At 49.0% G+C, this 24,899-nt stretch overlaps 1 protein-coding gene across 1 annotated transcript; it reads right to left on the bottom strand.

Annotated features, from left to right (window-relative positions):
- Window positions 1–2,428: 2,428 nt before the first annotated feature.
- LOC308535257 (calcium release-activated calcium channel protein 1) lies at window positions 2,429–16,026 on the bottom strand. The gene is made up of 2 exons (XM_081114062.1): window positions 15,489–16,026; window positions 2,429–3,602 (listed from the first exon to the last, which is right to left on the bottom strand). Exons 1-2 carry the CDS (start codon window positions 15,786–15,788, stop codon window positions 2,991–2,993), a joined length of 912 nt encoding a protein of 303 aa, XP_080970188.1. The 5' UTR covers window positions 15,789–16,026; the 3' UTR covers window positions 2,429–2,990.
- Between the last annotated feature and the right edge of the window lie 8,873 nt (window positions 16,027–24,899).

Raw genomic sequence — 24,899 nt, 5'->3', positions numbered from 1 at the left:
GGATCCCAGACTGCGAGAGGGATGTCTGACTGCTGGCTTCAGACATCCCCCGAGGGGTCCCGGACTGCGAGTGGGCAGAGGCTGGGCTGAGAGACCGCCCCCCCTCCAGTGCACGAATTTTGTGCACTGGGCCTCTGCAGTGTGTGTGTGTGTGTATGTGTGCGTGTGCATCTTTTTAAAAAAATATTTTACTGAGTTTTTACAGAGAGGACGGGAGAGGGATAGTTAGAAACATCGATAAGAGAGAAACATCTATCAACTGCCTCCTGCACACCCCCTACTGGGGATGTGCCCGCAACCAAGGTACATGCCCTTGACCGGAATCGAACCTGGGACCCTTGAGTCCACAGGCTGATGCTCTATCCACTGAGCCAAATCAGTTAGGGCTGTTTGTGTATATTTTAAAGTCACTGTCTCTGGGGAGACTCAGGAACCTGGGAATAGGAGAGGGAAAAATTTCACTGTGTATCTGGAATCATGTGATTGTATTATCTATTCAAAATATTAATAAAATTGAAATTAAAGAGACTGTGTTCTTAACTACTAGCATTTTCATAAATTGCCTGGATTTAAAAGTACCTGGAATTAAAAATACAGTATCAGACACACCTAGGGATGGGCTTGGTTATCTGCATTTTACAAGCCAATCTGGTGATTCTTGAGTTCAGGCAAGTTTAGGGGGAAAAACTTGAGACTACAGGCATAGAAATTATTCCAGCGGGATCCCAGGTCTCTGCAGAAGCAGGGAGGTGGATCTCTTAGGAAGATGCATGGAAGGTGCCTTCGTCTTCTCTAGGGAGCAGTGGAAGGTTTCCAACAGTGGCCCCTAATCATCCCAGGCCAACCAGGGTGGGTCCTGGTGCACGTGCTGCAGGAGGAAGGCAAGAAACTGCCACAGGAGAAAGGACGGCCCCCTTCCCCATTCAGCCCACAAAGCTGCTGTTGGCCAAGTTCAAGTCTGCACAGGACAAGGACTAGGGCCACACTTGCCCCCAACCAACTTTCACTTTAGTCAGAGCACTTTGTATTTATAAAACCACTTTCTGAGACAGACAGAGCTCTCAAATGCAAAGACCCACGGAGGCCAGGCAAGTAGCATAGATGAAGCTGTGAGAAAAGAGGGAGCAGTGGAGACTGTGGCTAACATATGTCCTGAGGAAGAGGGTGGCTACAGCTCACTCCTGCTCGTTGTTGCTCTACAAAAAGGTGGGCCCAGTGCTACTGCTGGATCTTCTCACTTCTTTTTTATTTATTTTTATTTTTTAAAAAAATATTTGTATTGGTTTTTTTACAGAGAGGAAGGGAGAGGGATAGAGAGTTAGAAACATTGATGAGAGAGAAACATCGATCAGCTGCCTCCTGCGCACCTCCTACTGGGGATGTGCCTGCAACCAAGGTACATGCCCTTGACCGTAATCGAACCTGGGACCTTCAGTCCACAGGCTGACGCTCTGTCCACTGAGCCAAACCGGTCAGGGCTCTTCTCACTTCTTAAGCAAAGCCAGAGTCCGGCCCTGTGAATGCCCAAGACTTTCCAGGTTCGAATTCTGACCAATTGTTTAACCTCTTCGGGCATCAATTTTGTCATCTGCAAAATGGAGACAAATACTCCTGACAAAATGCACAACCTGATTATAAAAATGACAAAAAAATACCAGGAAAACCAGACGGAGGCAACATCCTACAAACCACAGATCTGGACTTTTCAAAAATGTCAACATCACAGGATAAAGAGAGGCCGTCCCAACTAAATGTAACACCCTGATCCTGGATGTAAAAACCACTGCCAGAAAGGACATGATTGAGACAAGTGGGAAAGTGAACACCAATGTTCTATTAGGTAGTATGGCATCAACATCAGATTTCCTGAACTGTGGTTATGTAGGAGAATGTCCTTGGTTGTAGAAGGAAGTATTTAAGCATGAAGGGTCACCATATCTGCAATCAACACATATGGCTCAAGGGCAAACACACAGTGATCCTCATCATTCATGGTTTCTGTATTTGTGAATCTGCCTACTTGCTGAGGTGGAATAAGGAAACCTCTGCCTTGTTTCAGCTCTCATGGTCTATTTAGTGCCATGTTTTTCACGTTGTGTGCTTTTTATTGATTTCACCACTTAAAATGGTTCTCAAGAGTAGCATACCTGAGGGCTGTGACGTGCGTTACCTACCTGTGTCAGGTGTAAGCTTCATTCATGCACGAGTGATAGTTCTGTTGGCCTGAATTCAATATCAATAAGTCAACAAGATATGTTCAATAAGATGTCTTTAGACAGAAACATACATCAAATCAGTTGACAAAAAATATTGTGACCAGAGGCTCGCAGGAACCTAAGCCCATATTTCCCAGAGAAGCAGTGGTTCAGTATCCACTCATTCAGCGTTCACAGTGATTTTATAGAACAGAACTACTGCGAATAACAAGAAATGACTGCATTTATATTTCAGTTACTGTTCATGCAACTTTTTGGTAGGTTTAAAATTTCTCAAAATGTTGAGAAAAACAATCAGCTTAGAGGCTCACCTGATTGGGGCACCAAGAGAAATGATACCAGGCAGCCCAGACCCAACAAATACAGACACAAGAGGCATCCCTTATGAGTATATTTATGTGTTCACACACACGCGCACACACTCGACGCTGAACAGGGAGAGGGAGGTCAAGACAGAAAGGACAGGAAGCATCCAGATGGCACTGGCATGGGCGGGGAGGAGGGACAAAGGGAGCATTTGTCCTGGCTCTGGCTCCCATTGGTGGCCACCTAGCAGGAGGTGAATCCTGGAGCTGGAAAAACAGGAAGTGCTTATTCTCCTAGAAGAAAGTTTCAAAGTGCAGTAATTTCTCTTTAAAAAGAGCTTCTTCCCTCCATTTCTGTCCCCTGACGAAAGCCCGCACCCTATACAGGCTGTCCTTGAGGCTGGGGCAGGACAAGGTCATGGGGAAGGGCATAAGGCCAAAGCTAGGAAGTGCCCAGGCCTGGGAGGGCTTAAGCGTAGTGGCTGCCTGGTGTCAGGGGGTGGTCTCCTCTGTGGTCCAGCTGGTCCTGCAAGCGGGCGAACTCAGCCAGCTCGTTGAGCTCCTGGAACTGTCGGTCCGTCTTATGGCTGACCAGCGAGCGGTAGAAGTGGACAGCAAAAACAATGAAGACCAGGCCAAAGGGGACCATGATGGTGGTTGAGGCGATGGCGGCGGCCTGGCCTGGGGTGATGCCGCCAGTGCCACCACTGCTGTCATTGGAGACCGAGCCGGCGGCTGGGGGCTTACTAGTGGGCCGCGGCTGACCTGGCTGCCTCTTGAGGGGCAAGAACTTGACCCAGCAGAGCAGCACCACCTCAGCCAGGAAGAGCAGCGTGCCGATGACAGTGGAGAAGGCCCAGGCCAGCTCGATATGGCGATGCATGCGCTCGTGGGGTGACTCCTTGACCGAGTTGAGGTTGTGCACATTGCTCACTGCTTCGATGTTGGGCAGGATGCAGGTGCTGATCATTAGTGCAAACAGGTGCACGGCCACTAGCACCGTCGTGCAGGCACTGAAGGCGATGAGCAGTCCCGGTGGGTAGTCATGGTCAGCATCCAGCTGCACCTCCACCATCGCCACCTGGGGGTAGGGGAGAGGCAGGCTGAGCACCAGGACAGTCACGGCCCACAGAGGCTTTCCTCCAGCCAAACCCTGTGACCCTGGGAAAGTCGCTTTGCCTCTCTGAGCCTCAGTTTCCATATATGTATAATGGAGATCATAAGACCCATCCACTGGGGGTTGGGGAACTGCAGAAAGTATAGGCCACGAAAGCAGGCTTGGCGCCCAGGCTGCCAGTACTTGAATCTACCAATAGTTACATGCTCTTGGAAAAGTCCCTGAATCTCTCTGAGACTCAACTTTCTCATTTGTACAGTAGGAACATCATATTAATTCAAGGATTATTTTTAACAATTAAACAAGAGCTCTTAGCACGTAGCAAACACCTCCCAAATGGCAACCGCTGCTCTTACCACCCAGCCAGGTATTAAAAACCAACCACCACAAATGGTTCAAATTGTTTTATGCATGTCTTACTATGATAAAAAGTTTGCATTAAAAAAAAGAAAAAGAAAAAGCAACCACCCCCAACCTCCCTCTTGGCCCCACACTCCCATTCTCAAGAAGACGGGTGAGGATGGAGATGAACACCCTCCGAGGTCATTCCCAGGCCCTTTCTGAGAATACAGTGCACCAACCAACAAGGAACCACGAGCAGCTTCCCAGAAGAGATGGGCTCTAGCCAGGTGCAGTGGGACAGCCCTGGGGCCATCTACACCCCAGGCCCCAGCTCAGGGCTCCAAGGCTGACGCACTAGCTACTCCCCAGTTCCTGGAGACTTATGGATCCGGGGTCACCAGGGGCATGTTCTGGGTCTGCCACCTGCTGCTTCTCACCTGGACCTTGCAAATCACCCCCAAGTGAAGGAGCCAGCACATGAGATCTGAGCCGGGAGCAACAGGTGCTGGGCACACTGCCAGGGCCTGCCTGCCGGGCCTGGAGCAGTGAGCACCAATGGCAATCATTAGGGACAGTGACCCTTCATGCAGTGTCCACTTCATATGTACCAGGCTCAGAGAATGGGAGGTCTGATGCTGAAATGTGTCTACCAGCCCCACACCAGCCTGCCCTGACCTTTCCTTACTCCCGGGGAGGGTAGTGGGCTCCTTCCTTCCCCACCAGCTCTCCTTCTGCTCGTAATGCCTGGCCTAGTTCGCATTCATTTCTCGTTCCTCTAAACACTTCCTATGGCCTGGAGAGGCAGAGTAGGACAGTGGTTAGGGGCACAGGCTCTGGAGCCAAGCAGCCTGCCTTTGAACCCTGATTCCTCTGCCTTTTATTAGGCTGTGACTCTGGCAAGTTCCTCCAATTTTCTGGGCCTTGGTTTAGAAACGTCACCCCCAAACCCACTGTCTCTATACGAAATCCTCTGAGGTTTCTCTCCTCCAGTTCTAGGAGGATGTACAATCTAGATCCGACTTGGTGTCCAGCGCCTTCAAGAATCTGGTGACAACAGTGGACACCCTTCTTAGAAGGCCCAGGTTTATATATTCATAGGACTTTTCAGACACACCCAATGGGATTCATAGATCCTCGCTCTGTAATTCTCACAAGGGAAGACTGTATGAACTTTTCAGTACAAGAGTTTATAAAATGTTTCAAGTTCCTATAAAGGTGAAGCAGTGCCATTAGGATTTTAGTCGTTTTTAAGACCATTGGTGGCCTAATGTCAACCCTGAGATTTTTAGCACATGTGGTTGAGGAATATGGGGCATCAGAGCAGGCCACCAGGGCACGGCGAATTAAAGGCCACTTCCGGAGGCCCCATGGCCTCTGTCCCCAGGGGTTGCCCACATGGGAAAAGGGGGGCATGCACCCTCCAGCACAGGGTGCCTCTTGCCTCCTCCCCACCCCCAGCACTTCCTCTTCCTCTTTTTGCCTGCTGCCCCGGCATCTGAAACCAGAGAAGGGACAAGCAGGAGAGCCTGCTTCTTGGCTGCCCCAGGTCCACTGGCTACTTATTCACTCACTGGAAATGTCCAGACCCATGAGGTGCATCAGGCCCTGAGCTGGACACTGGGAGCATAAGGGGGGCGGGTACATACAGGTCATGCTCCCTTACTTGCTATCCCCCTCAGTATATAGCCATTACGAGTGAATTGGCTCTTCCACTTGTCCTTAGAAGACCTGGCATATAATAAGCTTAATTAGTGTCAATGATTATTGGCAACATCATTATTAAAGTCTTGTGGAAAGGGAGTAACAGGCCCTAGCCAGTTTTGCTCAGTGGATAGAGCATCGGCCTATGGACTGAAAGGTCCCAGGTTCAATTCTGGTCAAGGGTACATGCCCGGGTTGTGGGCTCAATCAAGGGGCGTGCAGGAGGCAGCCAGTCAATGATTCTCTCTCATCACTGATATTTCTTTCTCTTCCCCTCTCCTTTCCTCTCTGAAATCAATCCTATATAATAAAAGGCTAATATGCAAATCGACCAAAAGGCAGAATGACTGGTTGCTACGATGCACACTGACCACCAGGAGGCAGATGCTCAAGGCAGGAGCTGCCCCCTGGTTGTCAGTGCGCCAGAAGCCAGGCTCACGGCTGGCGAGTGCAACTGTGGTGGTGGGAACCTCTGCCATGGGGAGTGGGCCTAAGCCATCAGCTGGACATCCCCGAGGGCTCCCGGACTGTGAGAGGATGCAGGCCAGGCTGAGGCACCCACTCCCCTCTGCCTGAAATGCATGAATTTCATGAACCAGGCCTCTAGTAAAAATATAAAAAAAGAAAATAAAAAAAGAAAGGGAGTAACAGGAGCATTTCCCTCATAGGATTATGCTGCTATAGACTGAATGTTTACATCATCGCCTCTAAATTCATACCTTGCAACCCAAACCACTAATGTGATGGTGTTAGGAGGTGGGGCCTTTAGGAGGTGATTAGATCACAAGGGTGGAGCCCCATGATGGGTTAGTGCCCTTATAAAAGAGGCTTTGGAGACTCCCTGGCCTTCCCCCATGTGAGGACACAGTGAGAAGATGGTGTCCATGAACCAGGAACACTGAATCTACAAGTGCCTTGATTTTGGACTCCAGAGCTGTGAGAAATAAACGTCGGTTGTTTATAAGCCATCCAGCCTGTGGTTTCTGATATAATAGCCCAAAAGGACTAAGACTAAGGATTAAATGAGATCTTGACATGTAAGTGTTTAACACAGGGTTGGCCCACAGGAGGTGCTCAATTAATCTCAGTTAAAAAGAAAAATGCAGGGCTTGAAGTGGAAGAGAAATAGCCCCTGATGCCCTCAGCTCAGGCTGGAGAGAGCTGACCCCACATGCCGATGTCCTACCCCTTGGGGTGGACACCCATTGTGGGCCTTGTTTGCCCCAGTTACAATCTCTGGGCACAGCAGAAAGTGTGTCCCAAACTGCACTGGACAAATGGCCACACCAGCAGGACAGAGACCGCCCTTTGCAGATCATTTGTCACAACCACAGGCCTCAGGGCTGGATGCAGACACAGCTGGCCTGGGGACACCAGAACTGGCTAGCCCTCCCCCAGCTCTTGGGCCAAGGAGAGGCTGGGCGGCTCCGTCTGTGACACTGGGCCCTCGGAGGAAGAGGAAGGGGCCCGAGGCCCTGCTCCGGAAGAAACCCTATCACCCTTGCCGGACCCTACAATTCCTGGAACTTCGACCACGCAGGCTGGCTGTATGCATGGTTCCCACAGTGGGGATCAAGTTCTGTGCCATGGGGCTGCATAAAGGAACGTTTGGCACAAATCACAGATCCTGATGAAAATTGTTCACAGGAATAAAGCCACTGCTTTTTCCAGGATGCTTTCCGCTTGGGAAATCTCCTCATGTGAAGGGAGCGTAAAATCACAGGGGCCTCATGAACCTGGCAGGCGACTCCCAGGGCCCCAGCTGAGTCCGGAGCGATAGATCAGATTGCAAGCAGCTTCACAAGGTAATTATAGCTGGAGCACTGGGCGAGTTAACCCAAAATAAACAGCTCCCATCCAGCCACGGGCCTGTTTGAACCTGGCCACAGGGGTCCCGAAGGGATAGGAAGGGTGAGAGACTGCCAGCCCCACCTCACAGTGGTCCACGGATTCCCCACATGTGGGATTGGGACACTCAGATGCCAATTTTCAAGCAAGCCAAGAGGGTCATGTGATTCTGGAAGGTAGGGCCTGGTTGGCTTTGCCAGAGTCTGCCCCTGTGCCTGAATGCCAACCACCTCTCCTCACTCCTGCTGGGCTCCATAGAGACCCTGGCCACCTGGCGCCCGGAAGTCTAGGTCCTTCCGAGGCAGCCCTCCTACGCTGCCTGGCCGACCCTAGCGCCTGCAGCCAGGACACAGGACGCTGGGCTTCCCCAAGCCTGGGCTTCTCTCACTTTGAGGAGGGTGGGTGGCTGCAGCCTGGAACAAGAAAGCTGCCAAGCCACCGTCACCTCGGCTCCCTCGGAGCTGCCTGAGCCTGCCCGTCCCACCTCAGATGCAAACCATCTATTAAGAGAGGGCTGAGGTCCAGTCCAGCAGTTTACAAACTCTTTTGACACCACCTCCAGTACTCCAAATGTTTCTATAAATAGAAACACACACATTTATAACAGAAACTAAAGTTCCAACAAACAATACTTATCCTTAAAAGCACCAACAAGGTCTATTCTTACAACACAGGATGCATGCTGCTACTTTCCTTTTCATTCCATTAAAAAAAAAATGCTGGTTGCAACTCACTAAATTTATGCCATAAACCACGGGTTGGGGGACGAGGGGGAGAGAAGAGGCCTAGACTTTCTCTTCCATCTGGCTAATTCCGACTTCTTTAGGTTTTACCTTCCAAGTCACCACTGTCCCATGGCCTCCCGGGTGAGGACAGGGCCATTCATTCATTCATGAAAATATTTATTGAGAACCTACTATGTGCCTGGAAGGTCTTATGGCTCTGCTGGAGAGAAAGCAGGAAGTGAAAGAGCCCCAGGGAGGAAGACAGGCACTGAACATTTAGGCAAATAAGTATTTTCAGGCTGTGATAAGGATCCTTCATCAATGCGCCTCCACCACCACACTTTACTGAGCATGTTCTGAAGATGTTGCCTCCACTCCACTCTATTTATCTATGTTCCTCAAGCACCCAGCACTGGGCCTGCCCTTCTAGGTGCTTCAGTAAAAGGATGGTGAACAAATAAATGGAGGCAAGACCTGATCTTCAGGTATTTTAACCCAGTGCCTCTAAAGTGTCTGACAGACTATCCTATGTAATCCACTGGAAACCAGAAGACCATCTCAGAACGTGAACGTCTAATGAACTTCTTACTTAGCTCATTTCTTTCAACTTCAATATTGTATTTTTATGTAAGCTTTATTAGAATGCCTATCATAAATAAGGTACAATACACATAAATATATGTATATACATAAGCATACAAATACTGAAGCTAGTACTAACAATTTTTAAAAATATACATATTTATTTCAGAGAGGAAGGGAGAGGGAGATAGAAACATCAATGATGACAGTCATTGATTGGTTGCCTCCTGCATGCCCCCTACTGGGGAGCGAGCCTGCAACCCAGGCATGTGCCCTTGATCAGAATCAAACCTGGGACCCTTCAGGCCGCAGGCGGACGCTCTATCCACTGAGCCAAACCTGCTAGTGCTAGTACTAACAATTTTTGAGCGAGGTGTGAACTCAAAAATTTGGAGACCACCACTGAGACCAGGGGATGGCAAACTGTGGCCTGTAGACTACAATTTTTGTAAATAAAGTTTTATTGACAGCCACACCCATTCATTTACACATCAACTAAGCTAAAATGGCAGAATTCAGTAGGCACCACTGAGGTTGCATGGCCTGCAAAGTCAAAAATACTATCTGGTCCTTTATAGAAAAAGTTGGCCGACTCCTGGGTTAAACCAATGATCCCAAAGAGGGCTGTCCAATCATAGTCCCAGGAGATTCTCCTCTGAAGAAAAGCTCGTGTTCCTATCAGGTTGAGACATCCCTTCTGGAGAGCAGAAGTCCCATCAGAGAGAAACCAGCTGCCTTTTGTTTAAACTTTCTCAGTTTTATTCCTCCCACTTCCGCACTGATTCCCATAGGGCCCCCCTTGGGAACCCTAGAGTCCTTCACCAGGCCTGGACCCAGGAACCAGCAGAGGTCAAAACAGATGCCTACTGAAAATCCCAGAAATGTGCCACAGGCACTTGTGAACTTTTATAAAAGGCTTCTTAGCTAGGCAGGGAGCATCATCCCCTCGGGGCATTCAGCAAAATTCCATTTATACACAGCCCGGAGTGCAGAGCTGGACATCTGGAAGACTTCAATGGCCCAGTTATCAGCCAGCTAGAGAGATGTAGAGAGACTGTAGCTGAACAGAAAGATCAGGGTTTGAATATTACTAGCTGGCTGATCATAAGCTCTATGAGCCTTCGTTTTCCTATCTACAGTACATAGATTTAAAGCTGTTCTGAGGATTAAATAAGACCAAAGGAAAAGGTCCAGGCACATGGCTGGTGTTCAGCAAATAGTAATATCATCAACATTATTCTAGAATTCATCCTGTTACTCCTCTGCTCCAAAACCTTCCATTGCTCCCTATTGCCTATATCAGAGTTCAAACTCTCTAAATAGCCAGTCAAGAACCTGCACCATCTTACGTGGCCAGATTCATCTTTCTCTACTACTTTCTTTCTTTCTTTTTTTCCCCTTAAATATATTTTTTTATTAATTTCAGAAAGGAAGGGAGAGGGAGAGACAGAAACATCAATGATGAGGAGAATCACTGATTGGCTGCCTCCTGCATGCCCCCTACTGGGAACTGAGCCCACAACCCAGGCATATGCCCCTGACCAGAATCAAACCCAGGACCTTTTAGTCCACAGGCTGATGCTCTATCCACGGATCCAAACCAGCTAGGGCTTTCTCTACTACTTTCCACACACCAATTCCAGCTAAAGCAGCCCCTCTGCCTTGCCCTGAGACCCTGTAACACTTCCTCTGATCAGAGTGTTCTTCCCTAAGCCCTACCTCTACCACCCTCAAGGTTTAGCTGGAATTACATTCTTCCAAATCAGTTATCCTTATAAAAACAGTCCCAACACCAGGAGAGCAAGGGTGAGCAAGATTCCTGGGTACCCGGGCCAGATATAAGTGATTTGCAGATACAGATGCTTCTCAACTTACAATGGGATTACATCCCAATAAATGAATTTTAAGTTGAAAATATAACAAGTCAAAAACTGCATTTAATACACTTAACCTACCAAACATCATAGCTTAGACTAGCCTACCTTACACATGCTCAGAACACTTACACTGGCTTAAAGTTGTACAATAATGCAAAGCCTATGTCAGTGATGGCGAACCTATGACACGTGTACTCATTTTTTTGGTTGATTTTTCTTTGTTAAATGGCATTTAAATATATAAAATAAATATCAAAAGTATAAATCTTTGTTTTACTATGGTTGCAAATATCAAAAAATTTCTATATGTGACATGGCACCAGAGTTAAGTTAGGGTTTTTCAAAATGCTGACATGCCGAGCTCAAAAGGTTCGCCATCACTGGCCTATGTTATAATAAAGTGTTGAATACCTCATGTAATTTGTTAACCATATCACTTTTGCACCATCGTAAAGTTGAAAAATCTGTTCAATCAAACTACTTTAAGTTGGGGACTGTCTGTACTAATTCAATGAATCCTCACCCACCCCATGAGGCTGGTACTACCACCACCCCCATTTTACAGATGAGGAGACTGAGGCCCAGAGACATTAAGTGACTTCCCCAGGATCTCACATTTGTAAGTGGAAGAGCCGGGATTTGAACCTAAGATGCCTGGCTCCAGAGTCCCTGTTCTTACTTTGAGTCCCATAGCAATGGCACTACACCACAGACACAGGGTTTTGCAGCTTACCGGCCAGGTAACCTCAGGCAAGCCATTCAACCTTTCCTAGGTTGTGTGAAGATCACAAGACATGGTACAAGTACAATACTTAGCACAAGGTCAGGTCTCTTACAAGAGCCTAAGCAATAATAGCAATGATCGCTACTAGTAATGAACACTATGAGAAGTGATAGTAATTTCTTACTCATCTCCATGCCCCCTGGATTCTGAACATGTTGCAGAGGCTCAATAATGTCTTATGATTTGAGCCCTACCTTCCAACTCATTTTCACAGAAATTCCAAGCAACTTTTGAACCCATTCTGGAACCTGGGAACAAAAGGGTGCTGGCGGGCAGAGAACCTGAGGAGGAAGATAATCCAAAAATAATTGATCCCAGGTCGTGGAAAGCATTTTGTTTACGGCAGCAGGCTGACCTTCCCAATTATCTTCTGCTTAGGCTAACGTTACAGCCTGCCCTCCCCAGCAAACCAAGATTGCCATGTGTGCACGCCACAATCCTTTAAGTAACAGAGTCAGGCCAAGGCTGGCAGCCTCTCACTGAGAGAGAAACTGAGGAACAGACGGCCTGAATCACAGCCCTCATGGGTACCTATGGCTCGAGAGCACCTGCAGGATGCTGATCATGTGCTGTTCCAGGCCCCCCCTGTTCAGAGTCTGGATGCTAAGCTCAGACAAGGCCTGTTTTTTCTAGAAATGCCATCAGGAGCGGGAATCATGTCTGCAGACTAGAGGGTCCAGTTAAGGTGTACGTCACATCATCAGATGCTGAACATTCTTCAACCTGGCAAGTAATGAATCCTCAGGCAAGTCCCAGGGAGAGGAATGTGCTCCCTCTGTACATACGAGAAAACTGGCCCCAAAGAGTAAAGCCGCTTGTCTGAGGTCCCACGGCCTGTCTGGCCTATCTCCCCAACACAGGAGGACACCTGGCCAGGCCCTTCCACCCATTGGAGGCGAGGGGGGCGGGCTGTCTCTCAATTCCTCAATCTCACCTGGAGACCAGGTGAGCCTGGCATCCCTGATAACTCTATCCCTGGAGATCAAAGGTCACACTAGCTCCTCTACTTTCCCAGGTCTCTAGGAAGGAAGCCCAAGGCCCTCGGGGGCAGGCAGTTGGTAGTGCTGACTCACAGGACAAGGGGGAGTAGTCCAGGAAACTCACTCACTCTGTTTCCATGGTGCTAGGCTGTGTGACACCCCTTCTCCTCAGAGGCTCGCTCACAAGGCTGGGTGTCTGTGGTGGAGTTGGGGTGCAGGCAGACTTGCCCTGTTGAGTGCCTCTCGCCACTCCAATCCCATCTCTGCCATAGATTTCCAGGCACGTGGCAAACACAGTTACCCTCTTGTCACTGCTTCCCCAGAATGGAGGCTGTCATGGGATTCAGCCCTTTTCTGCTGGCAGAACTTGGGGGGATTCCATCAACAGAGCCAGGAAGTCTGCCTCCCAGACCAGGGAAAATAAAGGTCCCCAAGAGATAGTTGGGTGAGCCAAGGCCCACCCAATGCTACTGCCTGACCCTGCCTACTTCCCCCGCACTGTTTTTAGTAAGAGGAAGAGGGAGGTGACATTTGTTTAGAAGGCCTGCTTCCTCGAGAGGAAGAAAGGACTAGAGAAGGCAGGAGAGTTATCACCCACTGATCCTCACTTTTCCTGGAGTGGGAAGGGGCCTGGGTAGCTGTGAATTTATGACCCCAAGAAAAAGGGGAGCAGGAATCCCCCTATCTTCAGAGCACTATCTTAAAGAGCTGATAATCACTGGTGTCACTCCCTTCCCCTAAACTGTAAAATTCTATTTTGCTTTATAAAATCCTTTTCTGGCCCTAGCCAAGTGGCTCAGTTGGTTAGAGCGTCACCCCAATATTTTGGGTTCAATCCCCAGCCAGGGCACTTACAAGATGCAACCAACAAAAGCATAAATAGGTGGAACAACAAAATTGATGTCTCTCTTTTTCTCAAATCAGTAAACACACAGACACACACAAAACTTCAAAAACAAAAATGTTCAGCTCTATTTCTCATTCTCTAGGACAGCGGTTCTCAACCTGTGGGTCGCGACCCCTTTGGGGGTCGAACGACCCTTTCACAGGGGTCGCCTAAGACCATTGGAAAACACATATATAATTACATATTGTTTTTGTGATTAATCACTATGCTTTAATTATGTTCAATTTGTAACAATGAAAATACATCCTGCATATCAGATATTTTACATTACGATTCATAACAGTAGCAAAATTACAGTTACGAAGTAGCAACGAAAATAATTTTATGGTTGGGGGTCACCACAACATGAGGAACTGCATTAAAGGGTCGCGGCATTAGGAAGGTTGAGAACCACTGCTCTAGGAGGTCTGGTTCTATACGTGACTGGGCATCAATCAGAGCTCCATACACACAAATGACAAAAGTGCCCGAGAGAGTTCTGGGTGCCAGCCAACCTGGGTTCAAGTCCCACGCCAGCAGACTAGCTCAATGGCTTTGGGAAGTCCCATGACAAAATCACCTCAAAGGGTGGTGAAGGAGTTAGTGCAGAAGTTAGGGAAGCCCATACAATGCCTTGGACATAGTGAGCGCTTGCCAATGTCGGCTCTTCTTACAGAGTCTTCAGGCAAAGGCAGAGACTAGTCTCAGGATCTGGCACTGATAAAAAAGAATTTCATCACATCAGCCTAAACTAAAAAATGGATGCCACTCCCTTACTCTCTCTCTCTCTCTCTCTCTCTCTCTCTCTCCTCCAATTTAATTCTTAAAGTCAGAGAAACTTCGTCGCTTCTCGGCCTTTGGCTAAAATCAAGTGAAGTCACAGAAACTTCTGAGTAGCGCCTTCACGCACCAATTCAGAAATCAAGTCTGAGGTCACACAGGCTGCAAGTGGCAGAGCTCAGAGAGCTCTTCCCACCCCCCACCCCCCCACCAGCACCGGCCTTTGCACTGTGGCTGGCCGAGCTCCGCGCCCCGCTCAGAGCTTCTAAAAGTTCAGGCTCCGCGGTCTCGGCCCACTTGTTTTGCAGAACACTGGGAGAGCACCAGACATACTCCCTTCCCGGGAAACACAAAGGGTGCAGCCACTCCCTCCCTCAAGGCTGAAGGCTGAGCTCACTCACTGACAAGCAGGAGAGCTCTGGGCTAGAGACCCTGCCCTGTGCGGGTGCGGGTGGGGGTGGGGATGGGGGTGGCAGACCCCATGCATGCAGGCAGATAATCAGGAAGTGTTGGGCAGCACCCTGTCCTGGGAGACTCCAAGATTCCAGGCCAGAAGGCATCCCAGGGGCCACTTCTCTGCCCAGCCAGCAGCCTTACCTACCCCACCCCTTTCTCACTACAACGCAGCCCTGCACGGGGAGGGGAAAACGATGCCTACCCCCGAGGTCAAGAAAGAGCCCATTCACAGGCACATTTCCCACCCTCCTCCCACGCGCCCGGTGACTCAGTGGCAAGTTGCTGGAGGAGAAACTGAGAGTGGCGGCTGGGTGTCAAACCCCGGGCTGAGGCTCTAGGCAAATGCGGCAGGAGAAAGGGTGTCAGGAAATCCCCTTTACTAGGTGATAAAAGAACGTGGCCAATACCTCTGGCCTCCAGTATGAGAGAGAGAGAGAGAGAGAGAGAGAGAGAGAGAGAGAGAGAGAGAGAGAGAACACTCGGGGGGTCATCTCCTCCCCACCTCCAGGCACCTGCTCCCAAGATCAGCCACTTGATGCCCTTCCCTCCCCCCTCCCCCAGGACAGATGTGGGACGGGATTCTTGCAGACCTACTTGGAGGATCCTGCTGCTTCTCCCTCCTTGCTGCATCAAACTGGCCCATCTGAAGGCACCTGGGCCCCCCACCCCAATTCTGGACAAGTGTAGGGCACCCAAGCGCCCCCATCAGGGGTCACCTGTCGCCACCTCACCTCACGTCCACGAGAGCCTTCTCCCAGCTCTTGCCCTCACCCTCAGCCCGCCCGGCCCGCCCGGCCCGCCCAGCCCGCTGCGCCGGGGGCCCGGTCGGGGCTGCGGGCGGGAGCCGCCGGGACAGGAGAGGGGGCAGGGCAGGGCGGCCCGAGCTCACCATGGCGAAGCCGGAGAGCAGAGCCGAGGTCCGGCTGGAGGCTTTGAGCTTGGCGCGGCTCAGGTAGAGCTTGCGCCAGGACAGCGCCTGCATCGAGTGCTCGTTGAGGCTCATCACCTCGGAGTAACTCTGGCTGATCCAGTCCGGGTAGGTGACGGCAGGCGGCGGCGGCGACGACCCTGGGGGCTCCCCGTCCCCGCTGCGGCGGCGGCTCCGGTGGCTGCCGCTGGTGGTGCTGCAGCCGCTGAGGGGAAGCTCGGGACTGTTGTTGCTCGGGGGCGGGGCGGCCTCCGGATGCATGGAGCACGCTGCAAAGGCGCGGGCCGGCCCGGGCGCCAGCGGAGGCAGCGGCACCCACTCCCCGCCGCACCTCCGCCTCCGCCCCAGGCAGCCGCCGCCTGTCCTTCGCGCGGGCCCGGCCTGACGCGACGGCCGCCGAGGACGCTGAGCAGGGCGAGGAGCAGCGGCAGCCGCGGCTCGCACACACGCAGCGCCGCCAGCGAAATCACGGGCAGCTGCTACGCAAGCCTGCGCCCGAGCCAGCGTCCCGGATCCCCCGGCCCGGACCCTCGGCGCGCGCCGCGATTGGCCGACGCCTCAGGCTCATTTGCATGTGCCCCGCCTACCAGGACACCCCGCCCACCGTCGTGGTGGGCGGTGTCTGTGCGAGTCATGTGACTCTCCTTCTCCGACGGCACCGCCCACAGTCCCTGGCGCGAAGCCGCGGGCGCCCGCGCCTCTTCCTGGAAGTGCCGCGGGTACCCTGGCCCCGCCGGGCTTCGGCTGCCGGCGCCTCCGCTCTCCTTCGGACTCCTTGGTCGGGTCGCCTGAGGTCACCCCTGGGCGGTTCCTGAGGCCCGTTTCCCCCTTGGAACAAGGTAGCTCCAAGTCTGCAGGAAAAAGCAGGCTGAGACCCAGAGGTCATTCTGTATTTGTTGAGCACCTACTGAACGCCGACACTGTTCCAGGCTCTGAGTGAGGGTAGGATGATGAACCAGGTGGGCCAGATCCCCTGCCCTCGTGGAACTTTCATTCGAGTTGGGGAGACACACCAAGAAGTAAATTATAATAGTTTAGAGCAGTGGTTCTCAACCTTCCAAGTGCCACGACCCTTTAATACAGTTCCTCATGTTGTGGTGACCCCCAACCATAAAATTATTTTCGTTGCTACTTCGTAACTGTAATGTTGCTACTGTTACGAATCGTAATGTAAATATCTGATATGCAGGATGTATTTAAGCGACCCCTGTGAAAGGGTCGTTCGACCCCAAAAAGGGTCTCGACCCACAGGCTGAGAACCACTGGTTTAGAGGGTAATAAATGTATAGAAAAAATAAAGCAGAGTAAAGGGATGGACTGGGCTGCAATTTTAAATTTAGAATGCTCTGGGCAGAGATTTTTTTTAGTCTTTTTTTGTCCAGTTCGTTCACTTACAGTTCACCAGCGTCAGACACAAGACACAAAGTAGGCGAGGCTGGCACCCTCTAGCACATCCAATTCAACGAATGTTTATTGAGCACCTGTCAAGTGCTAGGCTGAGGATTCCAGGGAAATGGTAACTTTCATGGAATCTTACATTTTAGTGGGGAGAACAGGCAGTAAAGAAGCAAAATAGGTTCACACTTTTCTTGCTTGGTCATATGTGAGCTGAGATCTGAACCAGCAATGTAAAGAGCCAGGGACCTGTATTCCAGAGGGAAAGGAACAGCAAGTGCAAAGACCCCGAATCAGCATTCCGTGGCTGGAGCCTCAGGAGGCCAATTTAGCTGCAGAATAGTGGGGGACAGAGGTGAGGTGGGAGTAGAGCACTGGGCTGAGAATTGTCCCCTAGGATGTCAGCTCCAGGAAGGCAGGATCCTCTTTTGTTGAATTCTACCCCCGGCATCTGGAATATCACTTGGTATATATACGGTGCTCAGTAAATACTAGTATTTCTTGCAGTGTAGGAGAGACAGGAATGAGTGGCATTCCAGGTCAGCTGAGTGAAATGTAACTGTTGTCACCACTAGAGAGCGCCCCTCCACTCACCTACATCATGGGATAAAACTGAAGCACCCCTTCCCAAAGAAGTCTTATGGGATTCCCCCAGAGGCCTTTCTCTTTTTATGAACACTGGGATAGAGAACTGGAAACCTCATCCCTCTGGACTTGGTTCTTTGGTGGCCTTTGTACTTGTTACTCCCTCCACTTACCATCTGTGTCTCAGCTCCAGGATCACCTCCAAAGAGAGACCTTCCCCATGTCATGTTCCATCACCTCACCTGGTGTTCTGTTTCCTTTATAGCTCTGATCACTACAGTATCTGGAATCACCTAGTTTATGTACTGACACTACAGATGAGTGTTCTGAAAGCTGAGTTCATGTGTGTTTAAATTTTGCCACCACCCAAGGGCCTCTCACAGGGTCCGGCACACCACAGACTCTCCATAGAAAATGTGTAATGAATAAAATAATGAAATGTTCTTGGTTCGAAGAAACCACAACTCAGAGTTGGGTACACACAGCATTTGGAGGCTGATGGGGCCGGAGGGAGGCCAGTAGGTCTAAAAGGGGGAAGAGGCTGGAAGCTTAGAGAAGAGATTTACTGATTAAGGAGAACAAAAGGATGCGAGGGAACTCAGTAGGGTTTTTTTTGGGGGGGTGGGGGTGGGAGGGAATTCAATAGGGTGTTTTAGGGGGGATGGGACCAGGTTTCCTTTCTCCTGCTCCTATATCATGTCCATCCCCCTCCTTTTAATTCTCTGGGGTTTGAATCCCACCATCTGCACAGAACAAAAATAATTAATAATAATAAAAGTGCTATCCAGACCTGAGGGGGACCTGTCTCCCAACCTAGGGTCCTAGAGTCCTGAAAGGCCTATGTGGTTAGTAGCTTTTCCCCACCCTATTAGAGCCAGGTGCAACCATGAGATGGGCAACACCTATTTAACAGATGGAGAAACTGAGGCTCCAGAGAGAAGGCACCTTGTGAAAGGACACCAAAGGAGCCAGTGAAGAATCATGTTTGGAACCCAGGGTGTCTATCCCAGAAGTGCCTCCAAGCATCCTGTGTGGTTCCCCCTAGTGGCCAAGGAGGTGTGCTCTCAGCCTTTTGGGGTTTATATCCGAAGAGACCAAATCGAATTTTTCAATCAACTGTGCATGAGGGTGTAAAGATCCAACTGAAAGGACTGTAACAACCAGCTGCACCACTTTGCCCACTTGACATAGCCCAGGGCTGGTCAGAGATGGCATGATCATCCTTAGCAGGTAGCAAGCTCACCATTATATGGGGTAAAAAAAATAGTTAACACTTACTTAAGTAGTACTTACCAATGACAGGCACTATTTTAAGCCCTTTATTATTAGATAATTAATATATTTATTATAAATATATAATATAAAATGTACTTAAATAGAAGTATATATTTTCATAAGAATGCCCACCTTCCATTCTTTTATTTTTATTTTGAGAGAAGAAACATTTATTTGTTGTTCCACTTATTCATGAGTTCATTGGTTGATTCTTATATGTGCCCTGACCAGGGATCAAACCCGAAACCTTGGCGTATCAGGGTGACACTCTAACCAACTGAGTTACTTACTCAGCCAGGGCTAAGTAGAAGTATATATTAATTATATATTAAACTAGAGGCCCGGTGTACGAAATTTGTGTGCGGGTACAGTCCCTAGGTCTAGCCTGCGATCAGGGCCATCTTACCCAGCTGCCCACAGCTGACCCCGCCCGCTGCCGCCACCCACCCCTGGTTCCCCGTTCACCATCCGGTGATCACTTCCTGATGGCCAGAGGAAGGGACCAAGAGGTCTGCTGTTCCCATCTGCTCACTGGCCCCGCCCCCACCACAGGTCGCTGTCTGTGTGTGAGGCAGGGCTGGGGCCTTGGCCTGGCGCCGCCTGCATCCCCCGCCACCCAACCCCGGTTCACCGTTTGCCATTAGGCGATCGGAGCCTGCTGGCCAGAGAAAGGGACCGAGAGATGGTCAGTGTGCCTCATAGTGACTGGTCCAGTGGTCATTCTGGTCATTCCGCCGTTAGGGTCAATTGGCATATTACCCTTTTATTATATAAGATTATCTTCTTGTTTATTATTTTATTATTTTGAGTATATCACATAGAACTTGGAAATTCCTTATAACAACCCACGGTGTAGCTGATACTATATTATAGATGAGAAAACTGGACAGAGAGCCAGTAAGTAGTAGTACAGAACCTTAAATCAACCAGCATCTGGGCTTATCCACCACCAGAGTCACCTCCTCCTCTGCATCAGAATCTCCAGAGGTTTTGTTAAAATGCAAGTCACTAAAACCCACCCAAGCAGTTTATTTTTAGCAAGGTCTTCGAGTAAAGTCTGAAACTGAACTAGAGGAGCTTGCATTTTTAATTATTTTTAGTATTTTACAGTGATTCAGGTTGGTTGTTCCCATGGCCACTCAGCTGCAGTGTGACTTTAACCTCTCTGAACCCCCAATCTTTTTTTTTTTAAATATTTTTATTGATTTTTCACAGAGAAGAAGGGAGAGGGACAGAGAGCTAGAAATATCGAGGAGAGAGATCGATCAGCTGCCTCCTGCACACCCCCCACTGGGGATGCGCCCGCAACCAAGGCATATGCCCTTGACTGGAATCGAACCCGGGACCCTTGAGTCCGCAGGCTGACGCTCTATCCACTGAGCCAAACCGGTTTGGCTGAACCCCCAATCTTTTGAGCAAAAATGGAGATCTTACAAATGCTTATTTCTGGACCCTGAATTTGGACACCTAGTCGCCCACCCCAGGCAGATTTTTAGGAGTGGTAAATCTGATGCCCAACTGAAGAGGAACCCTCCCCCCCTTCCTGCCCAATTAAGACCTCAAAGAAGTCATCGCTTGCACTTCAATTAAAAAAGAGAGCATTTTTCCAGAGCCCATCATAGTCCTTTGGCTTGCCTCTGTTCACTCCCTTCCCCATCCATGCCTCCCCTCTGACTGCTCTGAGTCTCAAAATCCCTAAATTAATAGTAATAAAAAGAGCCACCATTTCTTGAGCGCTTGCCTTTATAGAACAAAACTCCCATTCCTGGACTCCTCAGGCTCACGCTTCCCCCTGGTCAGAAGCCATTGCTGGGTCTGTGGCTTCGTGCCCATGTCTTTTATGGTTAGTGCTTTTTGTGTCCTGGCTGAGAAATCTTTGCCAACCTCAAGGTCATGAAGGTCTTCACCTATGTTTTAAAACATAGATTTAAAAATAACACCTGTGCTTGTATGTTCAGGTGTATGAGCCCATCAACTGATTTTTAAGTGAAGTAGGTTTCTCAATTGAAATGCTTGGACTTTTTTGAAAAAAATGAAGTGTCTCAATAATGGATTTGGAAAATTTCATACCAATAAAAAAGAATGTAAATTTTCTCAAAAAAAAAAAGAGAAGAAGTAACTATTTCTGGACTCTATTCTAGTCCATTGCTCTACATGTCTATTTTTCTGCCAAATCCATTGTCTTGATTACTCTATCTTTAAAATAACTCTTGAAGTCAAGTAGATGAAGTCATTGCATCTTTTAAAGGGGCAGGGTGTCAGCAGAATTAAATATCTTCCTGGAAGATCTAATCCTCCGTTAGCAAAACAAGACCACTGCGTCACATCGTAGAGACTGAGCACCTGAGATCAGGGAGGACTGTTGGGGGTTGAATGGTGTCCCCCAAAAGACACGTTCAAGTCCTAACTCCCAGTACTTCAGAATGTGATCTTATTTGGAGACAAGGTCTTTATAGAGATAACCAAATTGAAATGAGGTCATTACAGTGAGCCCTAATCCGATATGACTAAGTGCTTATAAAAAAGGGAAATTTGGACATAGACCTGTCCAGAGAGAAGAGAGTATGAAGAGACATAGGGAGCCCTAGCTGGTTTGGCTCACTGGATAGAGCGACGGCCTGTGGACGGAAGGCTCCCAGGTTCAATTCTGGGCAAGAGCACATGCCTGGGTTGCAGGCTGGATCCCCAGTAGGGGGTGTGCAGGAGGCAGCCGATCAATGATTCTCTCTCATTGATGTTTCTCTCTCCCCATCTCCCTTCCTCTCTGAAATATATATATATATATTAAAAAAGAGAGAGACAGGGAGAAGATGGCCATCTACAAGCCCAGGAATGCCTCTGGCTAAGAGAAGCTAGGAGAAAGGCCTGCAATAGATCGTGTCATAGAGTCTAAAGAGGGAACATGGCCCTGCTGAGACCTTGATTTCAAACTTCTGGCCTCCAGAATCGTGAGACAGTACATCTCTGGTGTTCTCAGCCACCCAGTGTGTGGTACCTTGTTACAGCAGCCCAGGAGATTCATACGAGTGCCCTGGAGAGAACTGAGGAGGGGTCTTCAGTCAGCCATGGAAGTTGAGTTCTCATGGGCGTATCAGGGGCTGTGTGTTTAGGATGTTAACAGAGATTAGAGAAGGGCACAGGCTTAGGAACTAGGCCTACCTCAGTTCGAATCCCAGCTTTGTTAATTTAGAACTGTGTCCCTTTGGGCAAGCAACCCAACCTCTCTGAGCCCCATCTGTCAAGTGGGAATGGTAGTGGGACTTGGCAGAAAGGGTTGTTGTGAGTGTCCTGTGAAAGCACATTTGTCCGGCAATTAGCACAATGCCCAGTAAATGGTGGATAGTATTTTCCCTCTTGTGGGATGTTCTGTGCTCAGTGAAAGGAGTGTATCTCATTCCAAACCTAAGGAATTGGCTAATTCCAAATCCAATGAATTGGCTATTTACAAAAGGCAGGATACCAGTGAGAATCCAACTAGGGAAAATATACGAGATTAGAGGAATTTACACAGAGAACTGCTTCGTAGGTAATGGAAGAACTATGGAAGAAGGCAAATTGGAGGGTGACTCACCTACAGGTTCGCAATAGCAAGAGGGTAAGCACCATTCTTGGGTTGGAGGGACAGAAGGAGGAGGTGTTTCTGGAACCCAGGAAGGACTGGAGTCCCAGATAGAAGCTGGACCCACCGTAGGCCTGTGTGGTGAGACTTGGAGAGACAGTAAATATGGCTGCTGTTGGAGATTCTACCCAAAGCAGAGAGAGGGAGAAATACCCCGGCTTCTCCCTTCCTCCCGCCCACCAGGCTCCTATCACTGCCTCCCATTAGTGGATCTATGCAGGAAGCTAGTTGATTGACAGCCTGTAGGGATTGGCCTCCCTGTGATACAAAGCAGAGGAGGGCAAGGAATGGTTTTGAGGACAAAGAAGCCCAGGCCCTACAATGGGGAGTTGGGGTGACGTTTAATCTCTCCGAGCCTCAGGTACCCCATCTAGAAAATGGGGATCATGGTATATGAGTATCGACTCATGGAATAGTTGAGTGTATAAAACAACTTAACCCAGTGCCTGGCACGTAAGAGGGAGTGCCTTGTAAATGTGAATGAAGGATCGAGTTAGCTATTTTCTGCTCAGAAAGGAGGGAAGAGGACAGGCCTGGGAATACACTCAAGGTGCAAAAGCGGTGCTGCTGCTGGTGGTATTTTTATCTCGGAGACATGCCCATCTGTCCTCTCTCTGCTCTAAGCTGGTGATTCTGTCAGTCTCCTTTTAGACATCCTGAGTCAGGGCTGACCACACCGAGTTTGGGGCAGTTGGGAGTTTGGTCTCCACGCTCCTTCAAAAGGGTTTCAAATCCACTGGATTTTTATTTAGTGTCTCTGCCTCTAACTGCTGCCAAACCTTCCTCGCCTCCTCCATCCTGGGGCTGAGCCGTCTCCAGACTCTCTCTTTGTATAATTAAAAAGAAAAATAGAACAGCCGATGTTGCCAAACATGTATTTAAAGTGACACCCTGGGTCCAGGAAGTGAAAAATAAAAACGTTTAAGGTTTAGATTAAAAGGCTCCGTGCTCAGCTGTCTCCTGACCCTGGGCCTCCTTTAATCCCTTGCCCTGGTTTGTAAAAGCCTTTTAACTGAGGCATTTATTTCCCAGAGAACTAATCACACAAAAATGCCCAGCCTCCCAGGAACCGCCTGTCAAGTGCAATGCGGTTCTATGAGGCTCTTGGGGAGGTGGGGAAATTGGGGTGCTGATCACCCTAGGAGCCACCCTGAATCCTTGCTTTCCTTCACCCCTGCCCTTCCCCCACCACACCTAATCCATGAAAAAACCCAGTTGAATGTAGCCCTTAACATTTTCTTAAAATCTGTACCTTCTCCCCCAGCACCCTCTTCCATCTTCTCCAGGCCGCTGTTATCACTTGCCCAGAAAAATCTACAGTAGTAACCTGCTCCCTGGTGTCTCTGCTGCCAATGGCTTTGCATCTGAGTTAGAATAAAATCCAAGCTCCTGCCAGGCCAGCGTGGCACAGTGGTTGATCGTCGATCTGTGAACCAGGAGGTCACAGTTAGATTCCTGGTCAGGACACATGCTTGCGTTGTGGGCTCTATTCCCAGGGTGGGGCATGCAGGAAGCAGCCGATCAGTGATTCTCATCATTGATGTTTCTACCCACCCCCCTTCTTCTCTGAAATCAATAAAAATGTATTTTAAAAAACTAAGCTCCTTACCTGTGATGGGAAGGCCTTATCTGATTTAGCCCCTTTCTATCTCTCCAACGCCATTCCGCCCACCCACCTTCCCCAACTTACTTACATTGGTAGGAGCTACTTGCTTTTCATTGTTCTTTCCACAGGCCAAATCCTCACGGCCTCTGCACGTGCTGTTCCCACTGTTTAAAAGCTCTTCCCCCAGACCTTCCCATGGCTGGCTGCTTCTTCCCTTTAGAATTTACTAGGTGTACCGGTTAATAATGTGGATTTTTTTTCAATAGATGGAGTTACACAAACGTTGTTATATATGCGCTTTGATATGTATGCTATTTTGTTGTATTGACAGCAAGCTTAAAACTTCATATGTCAAATTTTCTGAAGGTGTTAACATCATAGATATTTTTACGCTTGAAAATGTCGAATTTCGTGCCAAAAAAAGAGCATTTGTGGGAAGTTTTTTAAAAAATATATGTTTTATTGATTTTTTTACAGAGAGGAAGGGAGAGGGATAGAGAGTTAGAAACTTCGATGAGAGAGAGACATCGATCAGCTTCCTCCTGCACACTCTCCACTGGAGATGAGCCCTCAACCAAGGTACATGCCCTTGACCGGAATCGAACCTGGAACCTTTCAGTCCGCAGGCCAACGCTCTATCCACTGAGCCAAAGCGGTTACGGCAGGGCGGGAAGTTTTAATTCATTACTTTATTTTGAAGAAAAGTGCTGCTGAATACTTCCGGAAGCTTATGGTGGACATGCTCCATCTCAAGACACTTGTGAACGCTGGTTTAAACGCTTTAAAAGAGATGATTTCGTTGTGAAAGACAAAGAACGTCCAGGTCAACCGAAAAAGTTTGAAGACCAACAGTTACAAGCATTATTGGATGAAGATGCCTGTCAAACTCAAA

Source organism: Myotis nattereri (genome assembly GCF_964212035.1).
Source record: "Myotis nattereri genome assembly, chromosome: 19".
In the NCBI taxonomy this organism is placed as follows: domain Eukaryota; kingdom Metazoa; phylum Chordata; class Mammalia; order Chiroptera; family Vespertilionidae; genus Myotis; species Myotis nattereri.
The sequence above is the reverse complement of the archived record's forward strand: the minus strand, read 5'-3'. Positions and strand labels throughout refer to the sequence as shown.

Coding starts and splice junctions, on each gene's coding strand:
- LOC308535257 (XM_081114062.1), bottom strand. CDS start 15,788: ATGCATCCGGAGGCCGCCCCGCCCCCGAGCAACAACAGTCCCGAGCTT. Junction 3,603..15,488: donor TGCTCTCCGGCTTCGCCATG/GTGAGCTCGGGC, acceptor CCCTACCCCCAG/GTGGCGATGGTGGAGGTGCA.